Raw genomic sequence first — 23,508 nt, forward strand, 5'->3', positions numbered from 1 at the left:
AAAGTGAAAATAAATTCATTGAAATAAATTTTTAAACCATAAAATATAACTACCTGTATGTTTCAGATTGCCGCTGTAAATTTTTGAGCCGATTATCCGAAATTTGCACAAAAAAAAATTGGTAAATAAGATAAGTTTACAATTATTGTCTTCTTTGGATTAAATGTGTGTCTTTTGAAACTAGCTATATGCACTTAACTCTATAACTAGTATACATGTACGTCCCTGCTCGAAACAAGATGCAATTTTAACTGAAATTTCATTTTATGTTATATAAGCATGCATTTCTCTATTACCATTTTTTAGTTCGTTAAAATCGAACAAACGATTAAAAAAATCGAACAAATAATTAATAAATGTCTTTGCACATATATAAACGTGCAGAATTGAACATGCACACTGATATGCATACATCGGCTCAAATTAAAAGTGTGATAAAATAAATATAATAATCACATTTGATTTACAAAGCAAATAGTTATACACTGATTTTCAATTTACATGTAGTACGAAGAAAATATGGCGCAACATGTTGTTAAATACGAATAATTTCTGGCACAATCTGTTTCTAAATAACAGGTGGCGCCTCTATCGTGACAACTGAAAAACAACATGTCTGTCCAAGTTTAATTCTTTGAAAGTTTTTCGGCTTTGTTAAAATGTGATTATACTTTCAAAAGTACCTGGTAAGTCACACAAAATATATTTTACCCCTAACAGCTGAGATAAAACTTGTTCTTATATCCAAACCGCGTTTTGCATGCCTGTCACTCGTCTGTGCCAAAAATGACGTTTTATGAAATAATTTTAGCTTGCTGGTTTGATCATGCATCAGCAGTGTATTTGATATTCCTTATTCTTTGCTCTTATCCATTATGCCATTTGTTTTTAAAATAAGTATTTGTTATTTAGTGACAGCGCATATTGATTGTTTACGTTTTGAACAAAGACTTAAGTTTTTAAAATTAATATGTTTTACGGTACTACCGTTCTGGCGAGCGCAGCAAAAATTACACATACCTTGCATCATGCATCATTGTCAATCTAGTGTTATTTAAATATAGGTATCAACGAACGTCAAAGAATTTTTGAGAGATTATTTCTCTACAATAAGTATGCCAGGGCAAATGTACTAATTTTAATGGTCATGATACATACAGTGCAACCCCCTACCCCTCTCCAGAGAGAGAGAGAGAGAGAGAGAGAGAGTGTGTGTGTCCGGTTCCTGTTTGTAGGTGTGTAATTTCCCACTTTTAAATGTATTGGTTTGACTATATGCAATATCTACATAAATTTTTTAACTGTTTATTTTTTCTCTTTATTCCTTTTTATTTAGTTCAAAATATCCTATTGTTTATTTCCTCCCTACTGATATAACGTTAATCATATACTTACCTGTCTACTGTACATGCATGCACATTAATTAGCTTAAAAATGAATCGATATGACAGTAAAGTATGGCTCTTGCTAGTATATATTTAAATAATCTCTATATTAAAAAAAAACAAATCATATGTCAATGAGACAGGTATAGCATTCTATACTGAAATAGCTAGTACGCGCATAACAGATGTTTGATCCACCTCTAAATTTATCGAGGGAAATACAGCGCCAGAGCACTGTGACGTCATCCATAACTTTGTTCGTCTTTGTTTACGTATCTCGACTCAATGCGAAGGTATGGAAGCAACTAACAAATCTCTTGAGTCTCGCAAAAGCATATGCAGTACTCTAAACGTGTCTTCAAACCTTAAGACATCGTAAATTACGAGTTAAAAGTCGGCCATTTTTGGTATAGCACCACGGGTGAAAACATTAGAGAGCATTATGGGACGTAGACAAAAAATTTAGTTTGATGAACTGTAGGTTTAGCTCGTTCTTTTTCCCGCGCACACTGGTTCTTAGAGCTCGCTTTGCTCGCCGGCGCTGTGCGCCGGCGAGCTGCGCTCGCTATTATTCTGGATGTTGAACAGTAGGCCTAGACATCAAACTATAGGGCCCCTTTCGAGCTTTCTCAGAGCTTACTGGTGACTTAAAGCTAATTTATGACTATCAACCAGTAAAATGGAAATAACACGGTTGCAGTTTATTTATTTGTCTTGTCATCATCAGAGTAACGTTTGATGAAAAAGCCAATCTCTGAAGAAGTGGGTTTTTTCCTATTTAATTTTAGTGTGCAAATGCTGTCTGCTATTTCAATATTAAGGGTCATCAAATTTGCATTAGTATAGCTTCATTTTACTGACCAAGTTGTAAATACAGTAGGAACTTTTCTTTGTATTGATAGCAATTAATTTTTAAAAGTTGATTTTCCCTCAAATTTCAATCTTTTTTCTGCCATTTTCAAGCCAAACACATCCCATACACTCTAACTCTGAGGTATATAGAAGTTTGGGCTTCGTTGTATGCAAAACTTTTTCCAAAGGTGCGGAATACCCTTAAATCTGGATTTTCATTTCACTCTAACTCTGAGGTATATAGAAGTTTAGGCTTCGTTGTATGCAAAACTTTTTCCATAGGTGCGGAATACCCTTAAATCTGGATTTTCATTTCAGATACTCTGTCCCAAGATATCCTTGCATCACATTTTCCGTCAATCATTCAATATTGAAAAAAAAACAGGGTTTATTAACCATATTCATTCAATATTATTCAATGTGAAAAAAATCAAAAGATTGCTCTTTCCATCTGGATAGCTTGTCAGGTTGAAAAATAAAAGTACGGTACAAAGTCTAATATGGAGATTTGGTATTGCTAATGACAGTACACGAATGATAAGATAACTATTGTAAGAAATCTGTTATATAGTTTCTTCAGGTAAAAAGGGATGGCGTGTCAATAAGAGATGTTAAAACAGTTAACTGGTGACACCACAATTTGAAGGGAGAACTTGCAATAATTAGTCAATGACAAATTCTGTCAATTTGCTGTATATTACATGGCAGTCACTTTATATGCAAGGGAATTAAACTATGTTCAATGCTACATGTACATGTAATACATGTATTAAATACACTGATTATACTTAATTACTTATACATGTACATGGATCACCATGGTATTATGGCATTTATTGTATATGTCATTATTCATAAAAAAAATATTGAAAAACATGAAAAAGTTCCTTTACGTATTATCATACGATGTAATAAAAAGTATTATAGCTTTTCAAGAAATTAGCCAAAATTACACCATATACTGAAGACAGAAACTGACACAGGTTTATTTTCACAGTTCAATATGGGAAACGTGCAAGAAAATTTGTCTTGTATATGACAGACATTCAGTGTATTTGGATAAACATGTATCACTGTGGCTTCATTAGTATTCACTGGCACCCATTTGTATGGATAAAGTGAACGCAGCTTCAGGATTCTGTAAATTTCTGGCTTAGGTTCTTATCAATACAATTTGTCATTAGCAAAGCAATCAACATTTAATTTCAAGGACCAACTCAACAACCAAATATATAAAAAGTGGTATTTAATACCCCAGTATTCTATTCTATTCTATTCTACTCTATTCTACTCTATTCTATTCTGTAAGTCATTTTATTTACGCTAACATTGATATATGACCAATGATTTCTGGGATGAGAGGACTCTATACAGATTTTTTAGTCATTGACATGTCACTGGCAATCTTAGTTATATCCAGTAATTTCTGTATAAATCAATAAAAATAAGAGCAGGTTTGATGTAACAAATATAGTATATATTTTGTATCCATTTTATCCCCCATGATTTGAAACATCTATATAATTACCATAGAAATAAACAAATTTATGCATAGACATGATAGATCTCTGAAATATATCAGTGTCTCAATTCAGAGCTAAATTCCCATAAATCACATTTGTGAATAATTTGAAGAGGAAGTGTTAAGTAAATAAGTTAAATCAATCTTCTCACTGACTAGTAGTTTGAATGTGTTCTTTAGAAGATATTGATCAATGTGCATTACTATGTCTGAATAATTATTGACAGGAATATCAACAAGCTCTTTTCACCTGATCATAAAATATGAGCATATTCTTTTAGTTTTGTCTAGTAAGTAATGAAAACTATTTGAGCTACGATAACAGAAGGAGTTGGTTCCTTTGGTCCCATATACAAAACAACAAGGCAGATTAGGTCTTCCTTACAATTACAAGAAATCTTTCCAACAAACAAACAAGCATTGTCAAGACATTTCTCTGTTTATAATGTGACACTACTCAGTTTATGTTGTTCATTATTTAAATTGAACTTAATAGACCAGCTATCATCAAGAGGAATAGTAATTTTCAATCGACTTATATTGGGTAAATTAAGTCACAGAAATTGATACATATATTTTATTATAAATAGTTTAATAAAGTGTCTTTATAAATGCCCATGTTTTAGCAGCTTTAAATAAAGCTCATTATGTACATAATTATCATAAAAATAAATGATTTATAAAAAGACTCTGTAATGTTGAATTTCTTGAACATTGACTGTGACACAGATCTCCTTGTGGTAGGAATAAACATTGGGGATTGGACTTGTTTATGGTTTGACTTTTTAAATGAACAGGAATGGGATAAGTGTAATCTGTGGTGTTCAGGAGCTAGCGTAATTAATAGAATGTAGGAATTACTCCCCGAATACATTTATACACATCAGTCGGGATTATCCTATGAACTTTTGATGACCGACTTTCTTCGACTGTTGGACATCTTTGGCTTCAATGTGTATGTACGTTACAAGGACATGGACACATATTTCCCAATGAAGGCCTTAATTATTTTTTTATCATGCAGAAAACTTACTGAGACATTTTTTTAAAACCCTGTGTGCTTATAAAGATATTGATTTGTTGAGTGATGTACAGTATTTATTCAGAGCATTGTGTGAATGGACAACCTTCACTTTTTGCTGATAATAAAGGCAGTCTAGTGCTATCATAGACTGCAATGGGGTGACAGTGTAAGCCAAACCCTCTTGTGACAATAGCATGAAGGCCTCTCAGGCCAAACACTCTTTTGTTGAAGGTATGGCTCTCAATAATTGAAAGTTAAAAGCCTGTTATGTGAGAGAGAACTGTTATTCTGAATGAGATGTACCAGGGTGATTAAGGTTTCATGTGTTTCTTGGCAATCAATACACTTTAATGATGTTTTAGTGACTCCACTGGAGGTTTAGTTGGCTGGTAAAGAAGAGAGTTACACATTTCAGACCCATTATTTATGTGCTGAAGTGTACACTAATACAGTCTAATACTTAAGTCTGCACACTGAAAGCTGTGAAGCATTATATTCTCTGTATCCTTGACTTTCAGACTTTTGCCAAGATATGTTGAGTTAGAACACCCAGACTGTAGGACATCAAACAGACATGGAGAGAAGTGTCGGGTAAGTATAACTGTACTTATAATTGCATGTACTGAGAAATTTTGAATGAATGTTCTTGTGATCACTTTAGAAATTTTATTATTGTATAAGTGTATAGGTGACACGGGACAGTTTTTTTGATACAATTCATTGTAGCCAAGGGATGCATGTCTTCGGAACTCTGTAACTAGAATTTCCTCAGTTCCCATTCAGCACAAATACCTTTAATTCACTCTCTATAAGGCCAGTCACCAATTTCTGAAGAAAATTACTAGTCAAAACCTGTACAATTCTCTACATCTGGTTTTTATGAGATTTTGACCCTTTCATATTTTGCTAATTTTTTATGATTTTTCAGCTTTTTAGACCTCCCCCAGCTAATTCCCTGCAGAGTTGCACTATCACATGTCAGAAACTTACCGGTGTATAGTTGACAATGTCCCATCCACCTACTTTTCGTGTTATTTTACCTCCCGTCTGTAATTTGCAATTTCACTGTGTAAAGTCAACACAACAGTCATAGCCGTAGGTTTTGCATTTTACTTCTGATTCTTATGTACCTAACATATGGGGCCTACATATTGCATATCAATTTCAACAAGAGACACCCTCTAACTAATGATAATCATTAAAAATCATTTCATGAATTTTAGCAACACTCATAAGCCTTCAAGTACAGCAACTCTCAATTTTACAAAAATATTGACGGGTACTTTATCCGAAACTGTCCCTTGCTACCATAGCTTAATGTAATTGGCATGTTCTTGTAATACATTGATTGTTGTTAATTAAAATACTTTAATGTATACGTGATTTTTAAAACCTCTCCTTGATATTGTGGCCCGGGTGTACTGTGTTTTTTGTATGTGATGCGTGATACTTGACAGTATGTACTGTTGTGTAAGATATGACTTTACTTTTGGGGGTGTACTGTAGGTCGCGACTACAGACCCTGTTCCAGCAGCTGGAGAAGATCGGGGGTAAGCAGGCCCGGAATCAGACCAGCACGGAGGACCTTCAGACCATTCGATATGTCACCTCAAAGATACATCAGATCCTCAACTCACAAGGTAGGCCCTCACCCCCTACCAACACTCATCCCCACCCACTCATCATTGCTGACCCTAACCCCCTACCAACACTCATCCCCACCCACTCATCATTGCTGACCCTAATCCCCTACCAACACTCATCCCCACCCACTCATCATTGCTGACCCTCACCCTTACCAACACTCATCCCCACCCACTCATCATTGCTGACCCTCACACCTACCAACACTGTTGTACTCGTTCCCACCCTATCATCATTGCTGCAGCACCCTGGGAGGGCTTTTTTGTACAGGACTGAGGGAAAATAATCAATAGCTTCTCCTATAAATGTGTCAAAGATTGGGCTACCTTTTTTGTTTTATCGTTTTTTGTGTTTATTTTTAGCCTTTCATTGTTTCTGGGTTGTTCATTTAAACAATTGATTTGTTAAGTGTTTTGCAGAGAAAGAGAGAGAGGGAGGAGAGAGAAAGAGTGTTGATTATATATTTTTGTGTGTGTATTAATCTATAACATTTAATATTGTTTTGAAAAAGAATTGCTTCAGAATTTAGAAATTTACAATTGCTTAAAATGGAGAGGTTTCATTCTAATAAAATTTATGATCCGAAAATCAAATGAAATTACAACCCACTTTTATGCATTGTACATACACTTTCACGAAGTGGAATAATTTCTTCCACTTATAGAGCCTGGTATCAAAGATTTAGTGGATGAGTGAGAATTCCCATGTTCAAGAATTAGGTGAATAAATACTCAGCGATTTAAACACTAATGTGCACCCCAATCTTGTCATGCAGAATAATAAGTTTCAAGTTAATTAAGGTCTTTTGAGTAAACCTGATATTAGTTATTCTAAATGTGGAAATATTTTTCTTCAGAAAAGACGCACCGAGACACGGTCCTGAAGAACAGCGGATGGGTCGATTTAATTCTCGCTACTTTGAAGGTAAATATAGAGATCGTTTTTCAGGCTTTATTGTTTGTTTAGTGATTACCTCAAATTAGTGTGTATTCAGGAAGGGATTATATTTAATCTCTTGTTCAAATAAACTGAGGTAGGAATCGTAGGTGTTGTAAGAATAGATTAATGGATAATGAACATGATGTCACAGGGTCGTTAAATAATAACGATCAAAGACTTGGATTCGTACTTTGCTTTTATATTATATATGAAAAGAAACCTAGAAAACACAGAAAACACATTCACAACACAACACACACACGTTGACGAAAGACAATTACATGTACTACATATTAAATTAAATTACAAACACAATGGTTTTCCCAATTATAATACCGGTGATTTACCGACAATATCACTGAACATGATGTTACAATAATATGTTTAACAGTGATCTTACCAGGTATCCAGGACTTTAAATAATAAAAAATAACTGGATCTTTGAAGATCAGGAATGGAATATAACAGTAAATGATACTAGCGCCGTAAAGGGTAGAATCTGTGGGTACTGGATTTGGCGGGACTTGCGCTTATATAGTGAACTAAGTTAGTAAAACATGCATATTAATGAGCTAAAAGTCGTCGGTCATTGGTCAATAAGACATAAATACATGTACCTGGTCACTAAATCCTACAAATGGAAAAACCACGTGACTTATCACAACATTCACACATGCACTCATTCATACAGCAATGCGTTCTATCGGCAATGCGCGCTGATGAACATTAAATAAATTAATTAATATGAACTGTGACAATCTCCCCTGCTAAGGAAAATGGCTCCTGACATTTTATACAATAAATCATTGAATCACAATTTATAACAACAACAAACTACACGCAATATGATCAAAGTTACACCTGAAATCAGACTTCATAAAACTGAAATCAAACTGTATGTGACAATCTCCCCTGAATACAGTACACAAAATACACAGGAGTTATTGGATGACTCACCCACTCACCATACCTATTTGGTGGCCTAATCTGTCTGGTGGACCTTCGGAGAATTGGTGATTATCTTACAGAAGGAGAGTGAACAGACACATTACGATTCATCGTAGAAGGACTGTAAGAATTACCTGCATCTAATATGGATCTAGGAGTACTGGAATAGTTCTGATTTTGAGAATAAATAGAACTAAGGGGTGAATACCTATCAACACCTGGTGCAGCATTTACCCTTCTCTGGGGTATAACATAAACATTACCACCATCAGATGATCCAGAATCTGAATCCTCCGACTCAGACTCAGAACTAGACTGAAGAGAAACAACATCATCAACCCTAGAAGATTTGCTTGTGAGGTTCTCTGGTTGTTGACAAGCTTTAGATTGATTACTGTGTTTGGGCAAAGTTGGGCTAGGTTTGCTCTGGTCAGATAATTTGGGAATATAGGAAATGGGGAGTAGCATATTTCTATGCAATGTCTTAGTTTTTTCATTCCCAAACTCTTTCCTAACCTGAAACACTGGGATGTCGGAATTGGGCTGATTTATAACTATATATGTATCTCTGGCCCACTTATCTGCCAGTTTGTTTTTGCCCTTTAAGCCAACATTTCTGATGAGAACACGGTCTCCGACATGAACGGTAGCCTCTCTTACCTTTGAGTCGTAGTGCGATTTATAGCGGCGAGCACTTTTATCTGCTTCACGGGAAGCTATCTTGTATGAGAAATCTAACCGCTTTTGGAGTTTTTTCGCATAGTTGTCATGACTACGAATTTTTTCCGCGTTAGAGTCTAACCCGAGGTAGGCATCGATTGCAAGACGCGGATGCCTGCCAAACATGAGAAAAAATGGCGTATAACCTGTACTATCATGTCTTGTAGCATTGTATGCATGCACAAGAGTACTTACATATGCTTTCCAATCTTCTTTTTGCTTATCTTCTAGAGTACCTAGCATTTTTATTAAAGTTTGGTTGAATCTTTCAACCATCCCGTTACCCATCGGGTGATAGGGCGTCGTTCTTGATTGCTGCACTCCTGCTAGTCTGCACAGCTCCTTAATAACATTGCTAGTAAAATTTCTACCTTGGTCACTATGCAACCTGTTTGGAAAGCCATAATGAACTATAAAATTTTCAAATAAAATCTTTGCAGTGGTTTTCGCTGTTTGGTTTCTGGAAGGAAAAGCTTGTGAGTAACGAGTAAAATGATCTGTTATGACCAGGATGTTTTCAAAACCACCCTTACTTTTTTCCAGTGATAAAAAATCCATACAAACAAGATCTAATGGTTGATAACTCTCTATAGAAACAAGTTCTGCAGAATTTTTTTCAGGAGTTTTGAACTTAATACAACGTTCACAATTTTTGATTCTTTCTGTGATTTCTAAAAACATTCCTGGCCAGAAAAACCTTTCTTTCATGAGTTGGATGGTTCTGTCTCGTCCATGATGACCAAGGTTGGTATGCAGGAGTCTAAATGCTGTATCTCTGAAATGACTTGGTAAAACCAACTGATAAATCTTTTCATTCTGTAAAATAGCTCTTCTGTACAGTACACCCTTATCTAAAAACAATTTCTCTATCTCTCTCAAATATCTACAAACACCATCTGACTCTGCTTTCAGATCTGACTTTGAAAACCCGTACTGAACAAGCTCAATAACTCTCTTTATTTCCCTATCAGAGGACTGTTCTTTTACCCAGTCAATATTGGAGAAGACACACGAGTTTTCAGAATGAGATTCATTTGGTTCAACAGAAAAAGAATCTGATTTACTTGAAACATCTACCCCTATAAGCATGTTAGTACTTGCAGTCATACATGATGATGGTTCCTCCTCCTCTGAAAGGAGTACATTCTCAAAATAAGGGCAACTTTCACGGTCTGCCATATAAGCACTGCAAATGGACTGGATGACCTTGGGACTGACTTCTACTTCCTCTGTTGGTCGTCTAGACAGGCCGTCTGCATCAGCGTTGTTTGTACCCTTCCTGTAGTAGATTGAAAACTGGAAGTTACTGAGGGCTGCTAACCAACGGTGGCCTGTAGCATCAAGCTTCGCGGTGGTTAAGACATAGGTGAGTGGTTTATTGTCAGTTACTACATCAAACTTGTTGCCATAGAGATAGTCGTGAAATTTATCGGTGACAGCCCATTTTAGCGCAAGGAATTCTAGCTTATGAGCTGGATAATGTCTTTCACTGTTCCGCAACCCACGACTTGCATAAGCAATTACTCTCTTCTCACCATTCTGTCTCTGGTACAACACAGCACCCAAACCATTACTAGATGCATCTGTGTGAAGGATAAAAGGCTGGTCAAAGTCAGCATAAGCAAGGATAGGTGGTGACATCAATTTCTCCTTGATGCACTCAAACGCCTTGGATTCCTCATCGCCCCATTTCCATGCTATTGGTTTCTTCTTTCCAGACTTACCTTTGTTTGTAGAATGACCCTTCAGTAGATCATTAAGAGGCTTTACAATTTTTGAATAGTCCCGAACATACCTTCTGTAATATCCAGAAAAACCTAAAAATGTTCTAAGAGTCTTGATATTACTGGGAACTGGCCAAGTTGAAATTGCCTTAGTCTTTTCTGGATCTGTCTCTATGCCCTTCTCACTAACTACATGTCCTAAATATGTCACTCTGTCCTTAAAAAATTCACACTTTTTAGCTTTGAGTTTTAAGTTATGCTTTTCAAGTCTCTGAAACACAGCTGTTAGTCGGTCCATATGTTCGTCGAATGTCTGTGAGTAAATCAAAATGTCATCAAGAAAAACTAAACATTTCGTTAAGTTCAACTCACCCATACAACTTTCCATAATCCTTTGGAATGTGGCTGGGGCATTCGTCAGTCCAAAACCCATTCTATTGCATTCAAAGAGACCTACACCACTTACCGAGAAAGCTGTTTTTTCTCTGTCTTTTTCGTCTATTTCCACTTGCCAGTAGGAGCTTGTGAGATCTAATTTGGTAAAGTACCTGGAACCAACCAACCTGTCAATGGTATCGTCAATGCGTGGGAGGTTGTAAGCATCCTTTACAGTTCTGGAGTTCAGTTTTCTGTAATCAATGCAGAACCTCAAGGTTCCATCCTTTTTCCTCACTAGCACAATATTGGAGGAGTAGGGACTCTTGGAAGGTTGTATGGCTCCCACGTCTAACATCTCCTTAACGTGTTGTCTAACTTCGTCATACATACCTGGGGGAATACGCCGATATGGTTCCTTAAAAGGTGTGTCATCTGTCAATTTAATTTGTTATACTTTCATGTTAAATACTGAAATCTGATTGGTTAAGACGCAGTTAATAATATTTACTATTACCCTCAGCGTTAGCAACGCACTTGGCAACGGGTAACATTAAAAAATGTTACATGCGCGAAAATTATGCGCGTACGGTTCGCTGTAGAATTCACGTTATTCCTATATAAAAGCAGTAAAATTTTCTTAAAAATTTTAAAAAAGACATTCAGTATAACAAAATAAATAGTGCCTGTTTGGGAGGATAACAGTTGAAATTGACACCCCTCGAAAACCATTGTCAACCTCCGCTTCGCGTCGGTTGACAATGGTTTTCTCGGGGTTTCGCGTCGGTTGACAATGGTTTTCTCGGGGTGTCAATTTCAACTGTTACCCTCCCAAACAGGCACTATTTATATATTGGTGCCTGAGTAAATCTGTCTTCCCAATATCTGTTGGACCTTCAGAGAAAAGATGAGTCCAACTTGACAGAAACTGTCTTACCTGACTTGCTTGTGCAGCAGTAAGGTTGTCCTCTGAAATCTTAATATCCAAGTCCTGTAGAGATTTCTTAGATTTACTGCTAATACCCAATTCAGAAGAGTCTGGGTTCCAAGTATCAATGACTTTAACCTCATGTAATGCACATAAAAGTGATCTAGGAGGAACATGTACAATGGAAGCAGATATATTACACACTCTAACAGGTATGGCAACAGTATTCTTACACTTGGTAAGGGAAACAACTCTTGGACAAATAACAAGACCACCTGAGAGAGAAGTATTGACTTGTTCAGTCACAGCTGATTCAATGTTTCTGACATTTCTTACTATACCTCTTATGACTTTGGTTTCATTTGGTGCTATCTGGATGGCATACTTGTTCGTTGTCTTTACTGGCCTTTCATCTTTCAAGCTGTTAAATGCTACTCTCCACTCATCTGGGACATCTTCATCTAATGTCTGTTCATAAGTATTCCTGCAAATACGAATGAAATTAGTTCCCACAATAACAGGCACAATTTTTGAATAATTAGTCTGAGGAACTACAAGAGCAGGTATAGCATAAGATGAGTTACCAAAACAGGGTACACAAATTTCTAACTCTACATAACCACTGTAAGGTAGCAAACTGCCATTGGCACTTTGAACATTCAGTCCAAGTTCTGACATATCATGCAAAGTTGGCATAGGATTCAAACATTTGAAAAATTCTTCTGAAATGCATGTTACCATAGAGCCTGAATCAATCAGTGCTTTGGTCTTGACACCATTGATAAATATTTCAGTATCATTGGATTCACCAACTAATCTAGAAAATAAACTGTCAGTATTTTGTTGATTTGTTGTTCTGATAGGGCTTTCATTAACTGCATCCTCTGTTTGCCCCACAACAGAAGATGATATTAGTTTAAATTGATACCTCCAACCTGACCAGAATTACCACTTTTAGTCTGCTGATTGCGCGACTGATTCTGCTGTTGGAATTGTCTCCTATGTTGCTGTGAGTAGTTTCCACTGCCTCTTGGGTAATATCTTTGTCTACCCTGAAAGGAGTCTGATCTGTAAGCATTATGTGGATTATAATTGTTTGATGAAACATTTTGCTCTAATTTACCCATGCGATCATCAAGCTTTTTCATGTGACCAAGTAGATCCGAGAGTTGTCTCTGCATTTGTTCAAATTCTGAATTCTGAATAGTGAGAGAATCAATATTTGTCAACATGGAAACACTAGGCTTTGTAACTGCATTGACAGATTTTAAATTATTTTCCTCTTGTTCTATCTGTCTCACTTCTCTCAGCAGTGAATAAAACTCTTTAACTGATTCATACTTATGTCTGGTAGCATTTCTTAATTGAGCGCTTCTCAATCCAGACCAGAACTTTGACCTTAACATTGCGTCTTTAGCACTAGAGTCAATGTGACCTAATCTTACAGCTTTTGATATACATTGTTCCAATCTAGAACCATAGGTAACAATTGTCTCACCTTCTTTCTGATGATCTGCATAGAAATTCTGCATAATATTTTCAGGTGTGCAGACATTCCCATAAAAGTCTTCCAATTTCCCGAGAATGTTGTCAATCGTGGCATCTTCACCAAGAGGGATTAAGATTTCACACGCTTGGCCCTTCAAAGAACTACGAACAAGCTGTAATAAAGCATTTTCTGATAATTGGCCCTTAAGGCATCTAACCTCATAAGACCAAACTTCAAAACTGACATCCCCTTTTTGTAATGTTTCACTACCACTAAAAGATGGAAGTTTGACTGGATTTGGGTTGGAGTTCTGACACAGAGCACTAGTCATAGTAGAGTTAAATAACCTGGGGGAGGGCAAACTCACCCTTGGACTAAACTTTGGCCTAGCACCCTCATCTGCAGAAGCAAATGGTAACCTGGGATTACAAGAAGGAGTTTGTTTGACACTATCCGCTTTACACTTCAGTAACATTTGATATTCTTCCTTTGGAATAACCCTGTAATGATTTTCTGAATTTATCTGACTGATAAGATCTTCCAATGAAGTTTCATCATTACTCGCCATAGTGACACTTACTTCCCTCAGACACTGAGACAGACACAAAAGCAAATTGAAAATAATTATCGCAAAGCGCATTTGTTCTACCATACAGACATGAAGCATACACACTAAATCAAATGCACACACGACTTAAAGTATATCTGATGACAACAGTTACTGTATTCACTATGTCATTATACCAATAATAAATACCCGATTGTCAATCTTCTTTGTCCAAACGTCCTTGTGTCCTATATTCTGGGTTAGTCAAGGCTGCAAATAAATATCGTGAAATGCAACGCGCGCAGTTGACCATAATATTTGGATCATTGGCTGGGGTGGGTAGGGGTGGGGAAAATTGTTCACGAAAACACAAAAAAAAATATAAGACAGACACATTGACAGTTCACAAAACACATATGACAATCAACATGTGCTAAATAAATCATTGAGAAAACGTGTACATATTTTCAGTGTAAATATCGTTCATAATCGCGATTCAGACTGATATTATACCTTGGGAAAACACGTTTTTACACTTCCGGAAGTACAAAATCAAAACACATGAAATAAAGAATCTCGAGCCCGATCACTTTCACGCTTGAATAGCACGCACCTTGCACACAGCCGGCTTTACTCTCATTCAATCAACATAAACGACATGTAAACAACAAAGACAATTGACATTACAAACAATTGAGACATTTACAAAACATAGAACTTATAAATAAATGGATAGCACTTTTTCACATTTAATTGGAATTTTTCACAGATGGAAATTCTGTAATCGATGCTATCACTGCGCGCAGTTTTCGACGCGAATACACCTGTTCCCGCACTAGATCAAGAGATCTCCACAAATGATCGGATCACTGGACGGTGTCCTGAATTGAACTCATCTCCGAGTATGAACAATAGCTAGCCATGGTATGAACAGATGAATAGTAGTAGTGGTCGACGGAGCTCGCTCACTTATAAACTGAAGTTGTAGGCCTACTTTTCACAAGGATTTTGGCACTTTCACACAGCCGCCTCGAACATGTCTGGCCCTGGTGTTGGAACCTTGTCCCTGGAGCTGGAATCTGGACCCTGGTTTCCTTCAAAGCATAACCAACGTGGGCGCCATTGTCACAGAGTCGTTAAATAATAACGATCAAAGACTTGGATTCGTACTTTGCTTTTATATTATATATGAAAAGAAACCTAGAAAACACAGAAAACACATTCACAACACAACACACACACGTTGACGAAAGACAATTACATGTACTACATATTAAATTAAATTACAAACACAATGGTTTTCCCAATTATAATACCGGTGATTTACCGACAATATCACTGAACATGATGTTACAATAATATGTTTAACAGTGATCTTACCAGGTATCCAGGACTTTAAATAATAAAAAATAACTGGATCTTTGAAGATCAGGAATGGAATATAACAGTAAATGATACTAGCGCCGTAAAGGGTAGAATCTGTGGGTACTGGATTTGGCGGGACTTGCGCTTATATAGTGAACGAAGTTAGTAAAACATGCATATTAATGAGCTAAAAGTCGTCGGTCATTGGTCAATAAGACATAAATACATGTACCTGGTCACTAAATCCTACAAATGGAAAAACCACGTGACTTATCACAACATTCACACATGCACTCATTCATACATACAGCAATGCGTTCTATCGGCAATGCGCGCTGATGAACATTAAATAAATTAATTAATATGAACTGTGACAATGAAATACATCTTCTCTCAAGTCCTGTCCCGTTTGCTTTTCAGAATACAAGTGACAGAACAGTGCTGTTGAACTCCATACAAATCCTGGCAGAAATGTTGGGCAAAACTCGTGAGTTTAATCTGGGAGAAAGTAAAAACAAGATCTCTTTTACAAAGCAATAGATTTACATAAGTTGGGAAATAACAAATGAAGTTATGGAACAAGTACACTTTAGAGCATTTAAGAACTGCGAACGCTAACGCCCGTTTCCCGCCTACATTTTACATCAAAATATTTCGGAATTTCTGTCAGATATTCAAAAACTAAGTTTTCTACTAAAAAGTATAATCAATTCCTAATCAATTTATATCAAAACAAAATTTGTAATAAAATTATTTATTTTTAAACAAAAGTTTTGCTAACGCGGGGTCTAAAAAAAATTCATTGAAGTGAGGAAAATTTTATTTAGCGGCCAATATGTGCATAAAAACTTCATGATAACATATTTACAATATGTATTAAAGTAAAATTTCATTTGAAATCAAATCTGTTAATTAGTTATCGAAAATTTACAAAGCAAAATTCTTTTTTTGGAATGTATTTTGGTCTGTAGACATATGTTCCTCCCCGTGAAACAACAAACCCTTTGTTAAAAATATGCTAAATAACAATAATTAAAACCCCCCAAAAGGAATTTTTGTTTCATGGGGGGGAAAGATGTTTTAAAAAACATTTCCGTTTTCCGTTATTTTCTATTATGAAATGAGCTATTTTAACCCAAAATACAAAGTTATCTCGCTTTGTTTGACCAAATCATTTATATCTAATGAAAATATACATAAACGTTTACATTATTATAAAAAAATAACTTTAATTAGACAACTTTCAAAAAATGACTTTTAGTTAGGCGGCTAGACAATGCTATAGTTCGCAGTCCTTTTCTAGAATGGTATAGTTTACATAATACATTCATTTGTAAAAAAAAAAAATATACCATATTTTTATTTATGATAAGAATTCAGAAGATTTCTTACATGTCTTTGAGAAAATTGGTTTTTATGGATTATTTAAAACGTTATTTCATTAATATAAGAATGCAAAAGACAAATAAAAGCAACAAATATGTAGGTTATTGACACTGACTGAGACTTTCATATGTTTTTACATTGGAATTATTACGTTTGCATTACACATCCAAGAAGTGACCAATTTATTTTATAAAGATATACATTTAGTAAATAATAACAAAAAATGTTCATGGGGATGGAATGTTGTGGGAAGAAGTATAGGGCTGGAGGGCATGGTAGTACTAAGGCGTTTGGTACATCTAGATGAGGAACAATGAATTAACATTTAATGTCTGAAAATCCTTTTTCCTCTCTTGAATTGAGCACGTTATACTGAGTACAATGTAACTTGAGTAAGATTAAATGTTGTATATACACTAGCATAGTTTTGTTTGTATGTTATCCAGCATACATGAGTAAGATTATACAAGCTTTTTGTACAATGGTATTTTGTATATATAAGACTGTTGTGTGTACACTGGCGTATGTTGTGTTTGTACAGAGGTTGGTAAGCGAGCCGGTGTACTGGTCAGTGCCAACGCCACGAACATCCTATTCCAAGTTATTTACCGCGAGGCGGAGGACCAGTTATCCTCTGAGGACACCATGATGCTGGCCCACTATGTCCTCGGAAAGCTCGCACAGAAAGGTGTCCACTTAGCTCTAATCCTAGATATAAATGCATCATATTCTTTCTTTGCCTTGATGAAAAATGTTAGACCAACAGATGTTGTAACAACTAAACTGGTCATTTTATTTTTCTGCCTGTAAGATTATTATTCAAACTCTTATTTCCTTGTTCTTTGACAGATCGTAAATTTGCCACCAAAGCTCGACTGAACCTGGTGTTGTTGATCACGCTGAACCTGATCAAGAACAACTTGTATAACTTCAAGAACCTCCAGTCTCTGCTGTCCGTGTTTAAAGCCTACACCAATAACAGTAAGTGTATAACAACAATAACAGTAAGTGTATAAAAACAATAACGGTAAGTCTGTTACAGCAATAACAGTAAGTCTGTAACAGCAATAACAGTAAGTCTGTAACACAAATAACAGTAAGTGTATAACACCAATAACAGTAAGTGTATAAAAACAATGACAGTAAGTGTATAACAACAATGACAGTAAGGGTATAACATCAATGAAAGTAAGTCTGTAACACCAATAACAGTAAGTCTGTTACAGCGATAACAGTAAGTCTGTTACAGCAATAACAGTAAGTGTATAACACCAATAACAGTAAGTGTATAACACCAATAACAGTAAGTGTATAAAAACAATAACGGTAAGTCTGTTACAACGATAACAGTAAGTCTGTAACACAAATAACAGTAAGTCTGTAACAGCAATAACGGTACGTCTGTAACACAAATAACGGTAGTTGGTGTTACAGACTTACTGTTATCGCTGTAACCGACTTACTGTTACACCAATAACAGTAAGTCTGTAACAGCAATAACAGTAAGTCTGTAACACCAATAACAGTAAGTCTGTTACAGCGATAACAGTAAGTCTGTTACACCAATAACGGTAAGTCTGTAACACAAATAACAGTAAGTCTGTAACACCAATAATGGTAAGTCTGTTACAGCAATAACAGTAAGTTTGTAACACCAATTACAGTAAGTCTGTTACAGCAATAACAGTAAGTCTGTAACACCGATAACAGTAAGTCTGTTACAGCGATAACAGTAAGTCTGTTACATCAATAACGGTAAGTCTGTAACACAAATAACGGTAAGTCTGTAACACCAATAACGGTAAGTCTGTAACACCAATAACAGTAAGTCTGTTACACCAATAACAGTAAGTCTGTAATACCAATAACAGTAAGTCTGTTACAGCGATAACAGTAAGTTTGTAACACCAATTACAGTAAGTCTGTAACACCAATAATGGTAAGTCTGTAACACCAATAACGGTAAGTCTGTAACAGCAATAACAGTAAGTTTGTAACACCAATTACAGTAAGTCTGTAACACCAATAACATTAAGTCTGTTACAGCAATAACAGTAAGTCTGTTACTCCAATAGCGGTAAGTCTGTAACACCAATAATGGTAAGTCTGTAACACCAATAACAGTAAGTCTGTTACAGCGATAACAGTAAGTCTGTTACATCAATAATGGTAAGTCTGTAACACCAATAACAGTAAGTCTGTTACACCAATAACAGTAGGTCTGTAATACCAATAACAGTAAGTCTGTTACAGCGATAACAGTAAGTTTGTAACACCAATTACAGTAAGTCTGTAACACCAATAATGGTAAGTCTGTAACACCAATAACGGTAAGTCTGTAACAGCAATAATGGTAAGTCTGTAACACCAATAACAGTAAGTCTGTTACAGCGATAACAGTAAGTCTGTTTCATCAATAACGGTAAGTCTGTAATACAAATAACAGTAAGTCTGTAACACCAATAATGGTAAGTCTGTAACACCAATAACAGTAAGTCTGTTACACCAATAACAGTAGGTCTGTAATACCAATAACAGTAAGTCTGTTACAGCGATAACAGTAAGTTTGTAACACCAATTACAGTAAGTCTGTAACACCAATAATGGTAAGTCTGTAACACCAATAACGGTAAGTCTGTAACAGCAATAACAGTAAGTTTGTAACACCAATTACAGTAAGTCTGTAACACCAATAACATTAAGTCTGTTACAGCAATAACAGTAAGTCTGTTACTCCAATAACGGTAAGTCTGTAACACCAATAACAGTAAGTCTGTTACAGCAATAACAGTAAGTCTGTTACAGCAATAACAGTAAGTCTGTTACAGCAATAACAGTAAGTCTGTAACACCAATTACATTAAGTCTGTTACAGCAATAACAGTAAGTCTGTTACAGCAATAACAGTAAGTCTGTTACAGCAATAACAGTAAGTCTGTTACTCCAATAACGGTAAGTCTGTAACACCAATAAAAGTAAGTCTATTACACCAAGAACACCACAAGAGTATTTCTGTTACATTAATAACAGTCTATTACAACAATAACAGTCAGTCTTGCTACAATGGTAAAGAACTATATTAAGTTAACTGATGTTACTGATGGTTGAGGGTGTTTCTTGGTTTGTTACAGGTGTGAATGCCTCATACCTGGGGAAACAGAACTCCATTCCGCCCATGTTTCGTGTGATTCAGCAGTGTGGGAGGAAGCACACGGCGATACTGAAGCTGGCACTGGACATCCTTACCAACCTCACCAAGTCAAGTAGGTCACCGCACTGTCTGTCTGTCTGTCTGTGCATCATATGTTAATCTTAAAGTCCATTTATCTGTATTTCTGTCTCATCATTCATCTTGGAGAAAGTCATTGTTTGATTCTTGTCTTGAGTATTTTTTATTAAAACCTACTGCAAGTAAGCCTATTTTATACATAATACATTCATCGTTGAAGCTACAATCATGAAAATTGTAAAGTAATGATTTCCCTATTAAGAGTTTGTTTGCTGTGCTTGCCACTGATGTATTTGTAGAAATGCATGCTCCTTATGCTAATTCTATCATAAATGTTGACGCTTGAACAAACTGTGTTTGTTTAAATGTTGCAATATTGTGATGTGTACGTTGTGTTTGTCATCAGGAAACAACGCAGCCAGAACGATAGGGGGGGAGCACGTCCCCCACCTGCTGGCTCTCTACCACGAATGGCATCAGCTGGACACCAAGCACCGACACGTCAACCTCAGGAAAGCCATCCTGAACATCCTCAAAAATATTACCAATCTCCGTAAGTCACTGAACATCATCAAAAATATCGCCAATCTCCGTAAGTCACTTAAAACATCCTCAAAAACATCACCAATCTCCGTAAGTCACTCAACATCATCAAAAACATCACCAATCTCCGTAAGTCACTCAACATCATTAAAAATATCACCATTCTCCATAAGTCACTCAACATCCTCAAAAATATCACCAATCTCTGTAAGTCACTCAACATCATCAAAAATATCACCATTCTCCATAAGTCACTCAACATCCTCAAAAATATCACCAATCTCTGTAAGTCACTCAACATCATCAAAAATATCACCATTCTCCATAAGTCACTCAACATCCTCAAAAATATCACCAATCTCTGTAAGTCACTCAATATTACCAATTTCTGTCAGTGACTGAGCATCCTCAAAAACATCACCAATCTCTGTAAGTCACTCAACATCCTCAAAAACATCACCAATATCTGTAAGTTACTGAACATGTTCAAAAAATAAGTCAACAAAACAAGTCAACAAAAAATCACCAATCTCCGTAAGTCACCTTCATCACTCAAGGCTTCTCCGAGTCACTGTCAGTCAGGATGATGTCACTGGTCTTGTGTTTGCATTGATTGACAAGTCCTCACTGAAATGATCTCCACATTATGTATTTATAACCACTATCACATAGATTACATATATAAGTCTGCCTCACAGCTTGTTCATGTCGCCTACACATGCCATTCTGTATTGGGTGTACACTAAGTGTGATTCTGTAGGCTCTGGACGAAAGGCTCTGGCAGACGCTAACGGTATCCAGATCCTGTACGACAGCGCCCAGGAAGTGATCGACTGCCGTGAAATGGAGAGCCTGATCTTGCTGGCCAGTGTCATTATGAGGAAGTGCTGCCCGCGCAACAAGCTCCCACTGGACAAGCTACAGAGTCCATTCAACCTGGAGCTTCCCGAGTCTGAGCTGTATCCGACTGGACAAGGTGTGTACCAGGAGAGGTCAAGGTCAAATAGTGTAACAGTCAGTCTGTTTAGGAAAAATAAGTTTATGTCAGGCAGTTTACTGGCAATTCTTGACCTACTTTACTGTTTTTGTGTAAGGTCCTCCACTATTTGTGATGATAGTTCTTGAGTTTCATTTCTTTGAGAGTTAGATGTCTCAAAACAAAATTCATTGCCTCATACATTTTGATCCTGAGTTGCAGTCTTTGAGAGGAAATACCATGCTAACATTATTTGAATTGTTTGACAGATGGAATCAATGACACGGGATACAACGGTAACTCACCGGACAGCGACAACAGCTCACTGGAGGAGGACGACGACATTGACTCGGACGACGAGCGATTCAAGACCGAGGACCACTCGGAAGAGGTGAAACTCTTAAATAGACACAGTTTATACAAACATCATTGGTGAAATGATTTGAGTTTTATATGTGTATTTTGGTGATATTTGATTGTAGGCTGAAGACGATGCCAGTGAGGCCCCAGAGCCCTACAAAAGGACCTCGGAGGACCTACGGATGTATGACAGCTTCTTCCCAGAACTGTTTGAAATAGAGGTAAATTACAGGAGCCATGTAACTCATCAGAGCATACGACATCCAATGGTTTTATCTTTTAGCTATGAAAGAAAACTTAAGTAAATAGAATATAGAATGAAGGTGGCTAATTTTATGACCTGATATGTTTAAATATCTCCAGCCTCAAGAAGATGACGATGAACCCTCAGCCTCTATCTATATCCCGACTGGAAATGTTGACTCCTTTGGGAATGTCACTGCCGACTCGGAGTCTCGCCAAGCCAATCTCAGAATGCCTACTGCCACCAGCTACACTAGCTCCAAGAGCAGTGGTTATAGTTCACTTCACTATGATGCACCTGACTACGAATCTTATGGGGCCAATCGGTGCGACTCAGCTACTGCCATCAACCTAAAGACAGGGACCAGTGTGTTCTCATTGGACGGTCCGTTATCTCAGTCCAACAAAGCTCCAACCAGCGCAAAACCCAAACAGCTAATCCAAAAGTCTAGCAGTTCATCGTCATCACTACGGAAAGCAAAGGGGAACAAGAAAATCACCAAGGACAAGAAAAAGAAGAGTTCCTCCTCCCTGTCGTCCGCGGCCAGCGCGGGCCTGAGGATGAACGAGATGGAGGCCGAGTACTGTAACGCCCTGTGCATCACCCCATTCCCTTCCTCCAGTAAGGAGCTTGACCTTGACCGGGAGGGGTACAGCAGTGACGAGGATGACATGGAACAGTACCTCCACAGTCCCATTGTGTTCCAGGAGGTCGCCGGTGCCACCAAGAGTGTGGCCAGGTTTGAGAAGCTGGCCTACCCTGACCTAGTGGGCGGGAAGTCAGGGTCAAACCTTGAGGGGCTGTACCACAGGAAGTTCGGGGTTCAAAGGTCAGTCCATTAATCATAGATGTATGTAAGATATCTAGTCCATCAGAATCAGTGTTCTGTCTGTCAGAGGTTGTATTCTGTGTAGTATTCTTAAGTCAAGATACTAGATAAGATGAACATTAACAACAGTGACTTACTTTCCCGACAGAATCAAGGTGTTTGAGGACATTGACCGGATGATCCACCCTGAGCATGTGATTGACCGTGTGGTGTATGATGTGGACACTGTGGTCGCCCGCGCCTCCAGCGCCTACACCTCCACCACCCCCAGCCTCAGTAACAGGGACCAGATGAGGTAAGCTCACCCTCATACCAAGTTACATTGTGAAGTTATTCAGGTCAAATCTATGATTAACAGGGGTTTATCCTGGATTTGATTTATTCTTTCTTTGTAAGTAGTCCAAAAGATATGTAATTTACAATCTGAGGGTAACCCCTGTTCATCCTAAATTGGCCTCTAATTACAAATTTATTTCCTAT

General features: G+C 36.9%; 1 protein-coding gene across 2 annotated transcripts in view; it reads left to right on the forward strand.

Moving 5' to 3' along the window:
- Window positions 1-567: 567 nt before the first annotated feature.
- LOC105328414 (cytosolic carboxypeptidase 1) overlaps window positions 568-23,508 on the forward strand; it is a 30,494-nt gene continuing 7,553 nt past the window's right edge. The window contains exons 1-14 of one of the 2 annotated variants that reach the window (XM_034467098.2): window positions 568-686; window positions 5,302-5,374; window positions 6,290-6,423; window positions 7,284-7,351; window positions 15,883-15,949; window positions 17,390-17,536; window positions 17,698-17,829; window positions 19,979-20,110; window positions 20,483-20,629; window positions 21,380-21,595; window positions 21,865-21,986; window positions 22,078-22,176; window positions 22,319-23,028; window positions 23,177-23,323. In XM_034467098.2, coding sequence (XP_034322989.1) covers window positions 5,358-5,374; window positions 6,290-6,423; window positions 7,284-7,351; window positions 15,883-15,949; window positions 17,390-17,536; window positions 17,698-17,829; window positions 19,979-20,110; window positions 20,483-20,629; window positions 21,380-21,595; window positions 21,865-21,986; window positions 22,078-22,176; window positions 22,319-23,028; window positions 23,177-23,323 — 2,138 coding nt within the window. In that variant the 5' untranslated portion in view covers window positions 568-686; window positions 5,302-5,357. Of the gene's footprint in view, window positions 687-4,784; window positions 5,173-5,301; window positions 5,375-6,289; window positions 6,424-7,283; window positions 7,352-15,882; window positions 15,950-17,389; window positions 17,537-17,697; window positions 17,830-19,978; window positions 20,111-20,482; window positions 20,630-21,379; window positions 21,596-21,864; window positions 21,987-22,077; window positions 22,177-22,318; window positions 23,029-23,176; window positions 23,324-23,508 lie in introns of those variants that run through there. The other variant, XM_034467100.2, reaches the window with a different exon arrangement.

This window comes from Magallana gigas, chromosome 6, assembly GCF_963853765.1.
Source record: "Magallana gigas chromosome 6, xbMagGiga1.1, whole genome shotgun sequence".
Lineage (NCBI taxonomy): Eukaryota > Metazoa > Mollusca > Bivalvia > Ostreida > Ostreidae > Magallana > Magallana gigas.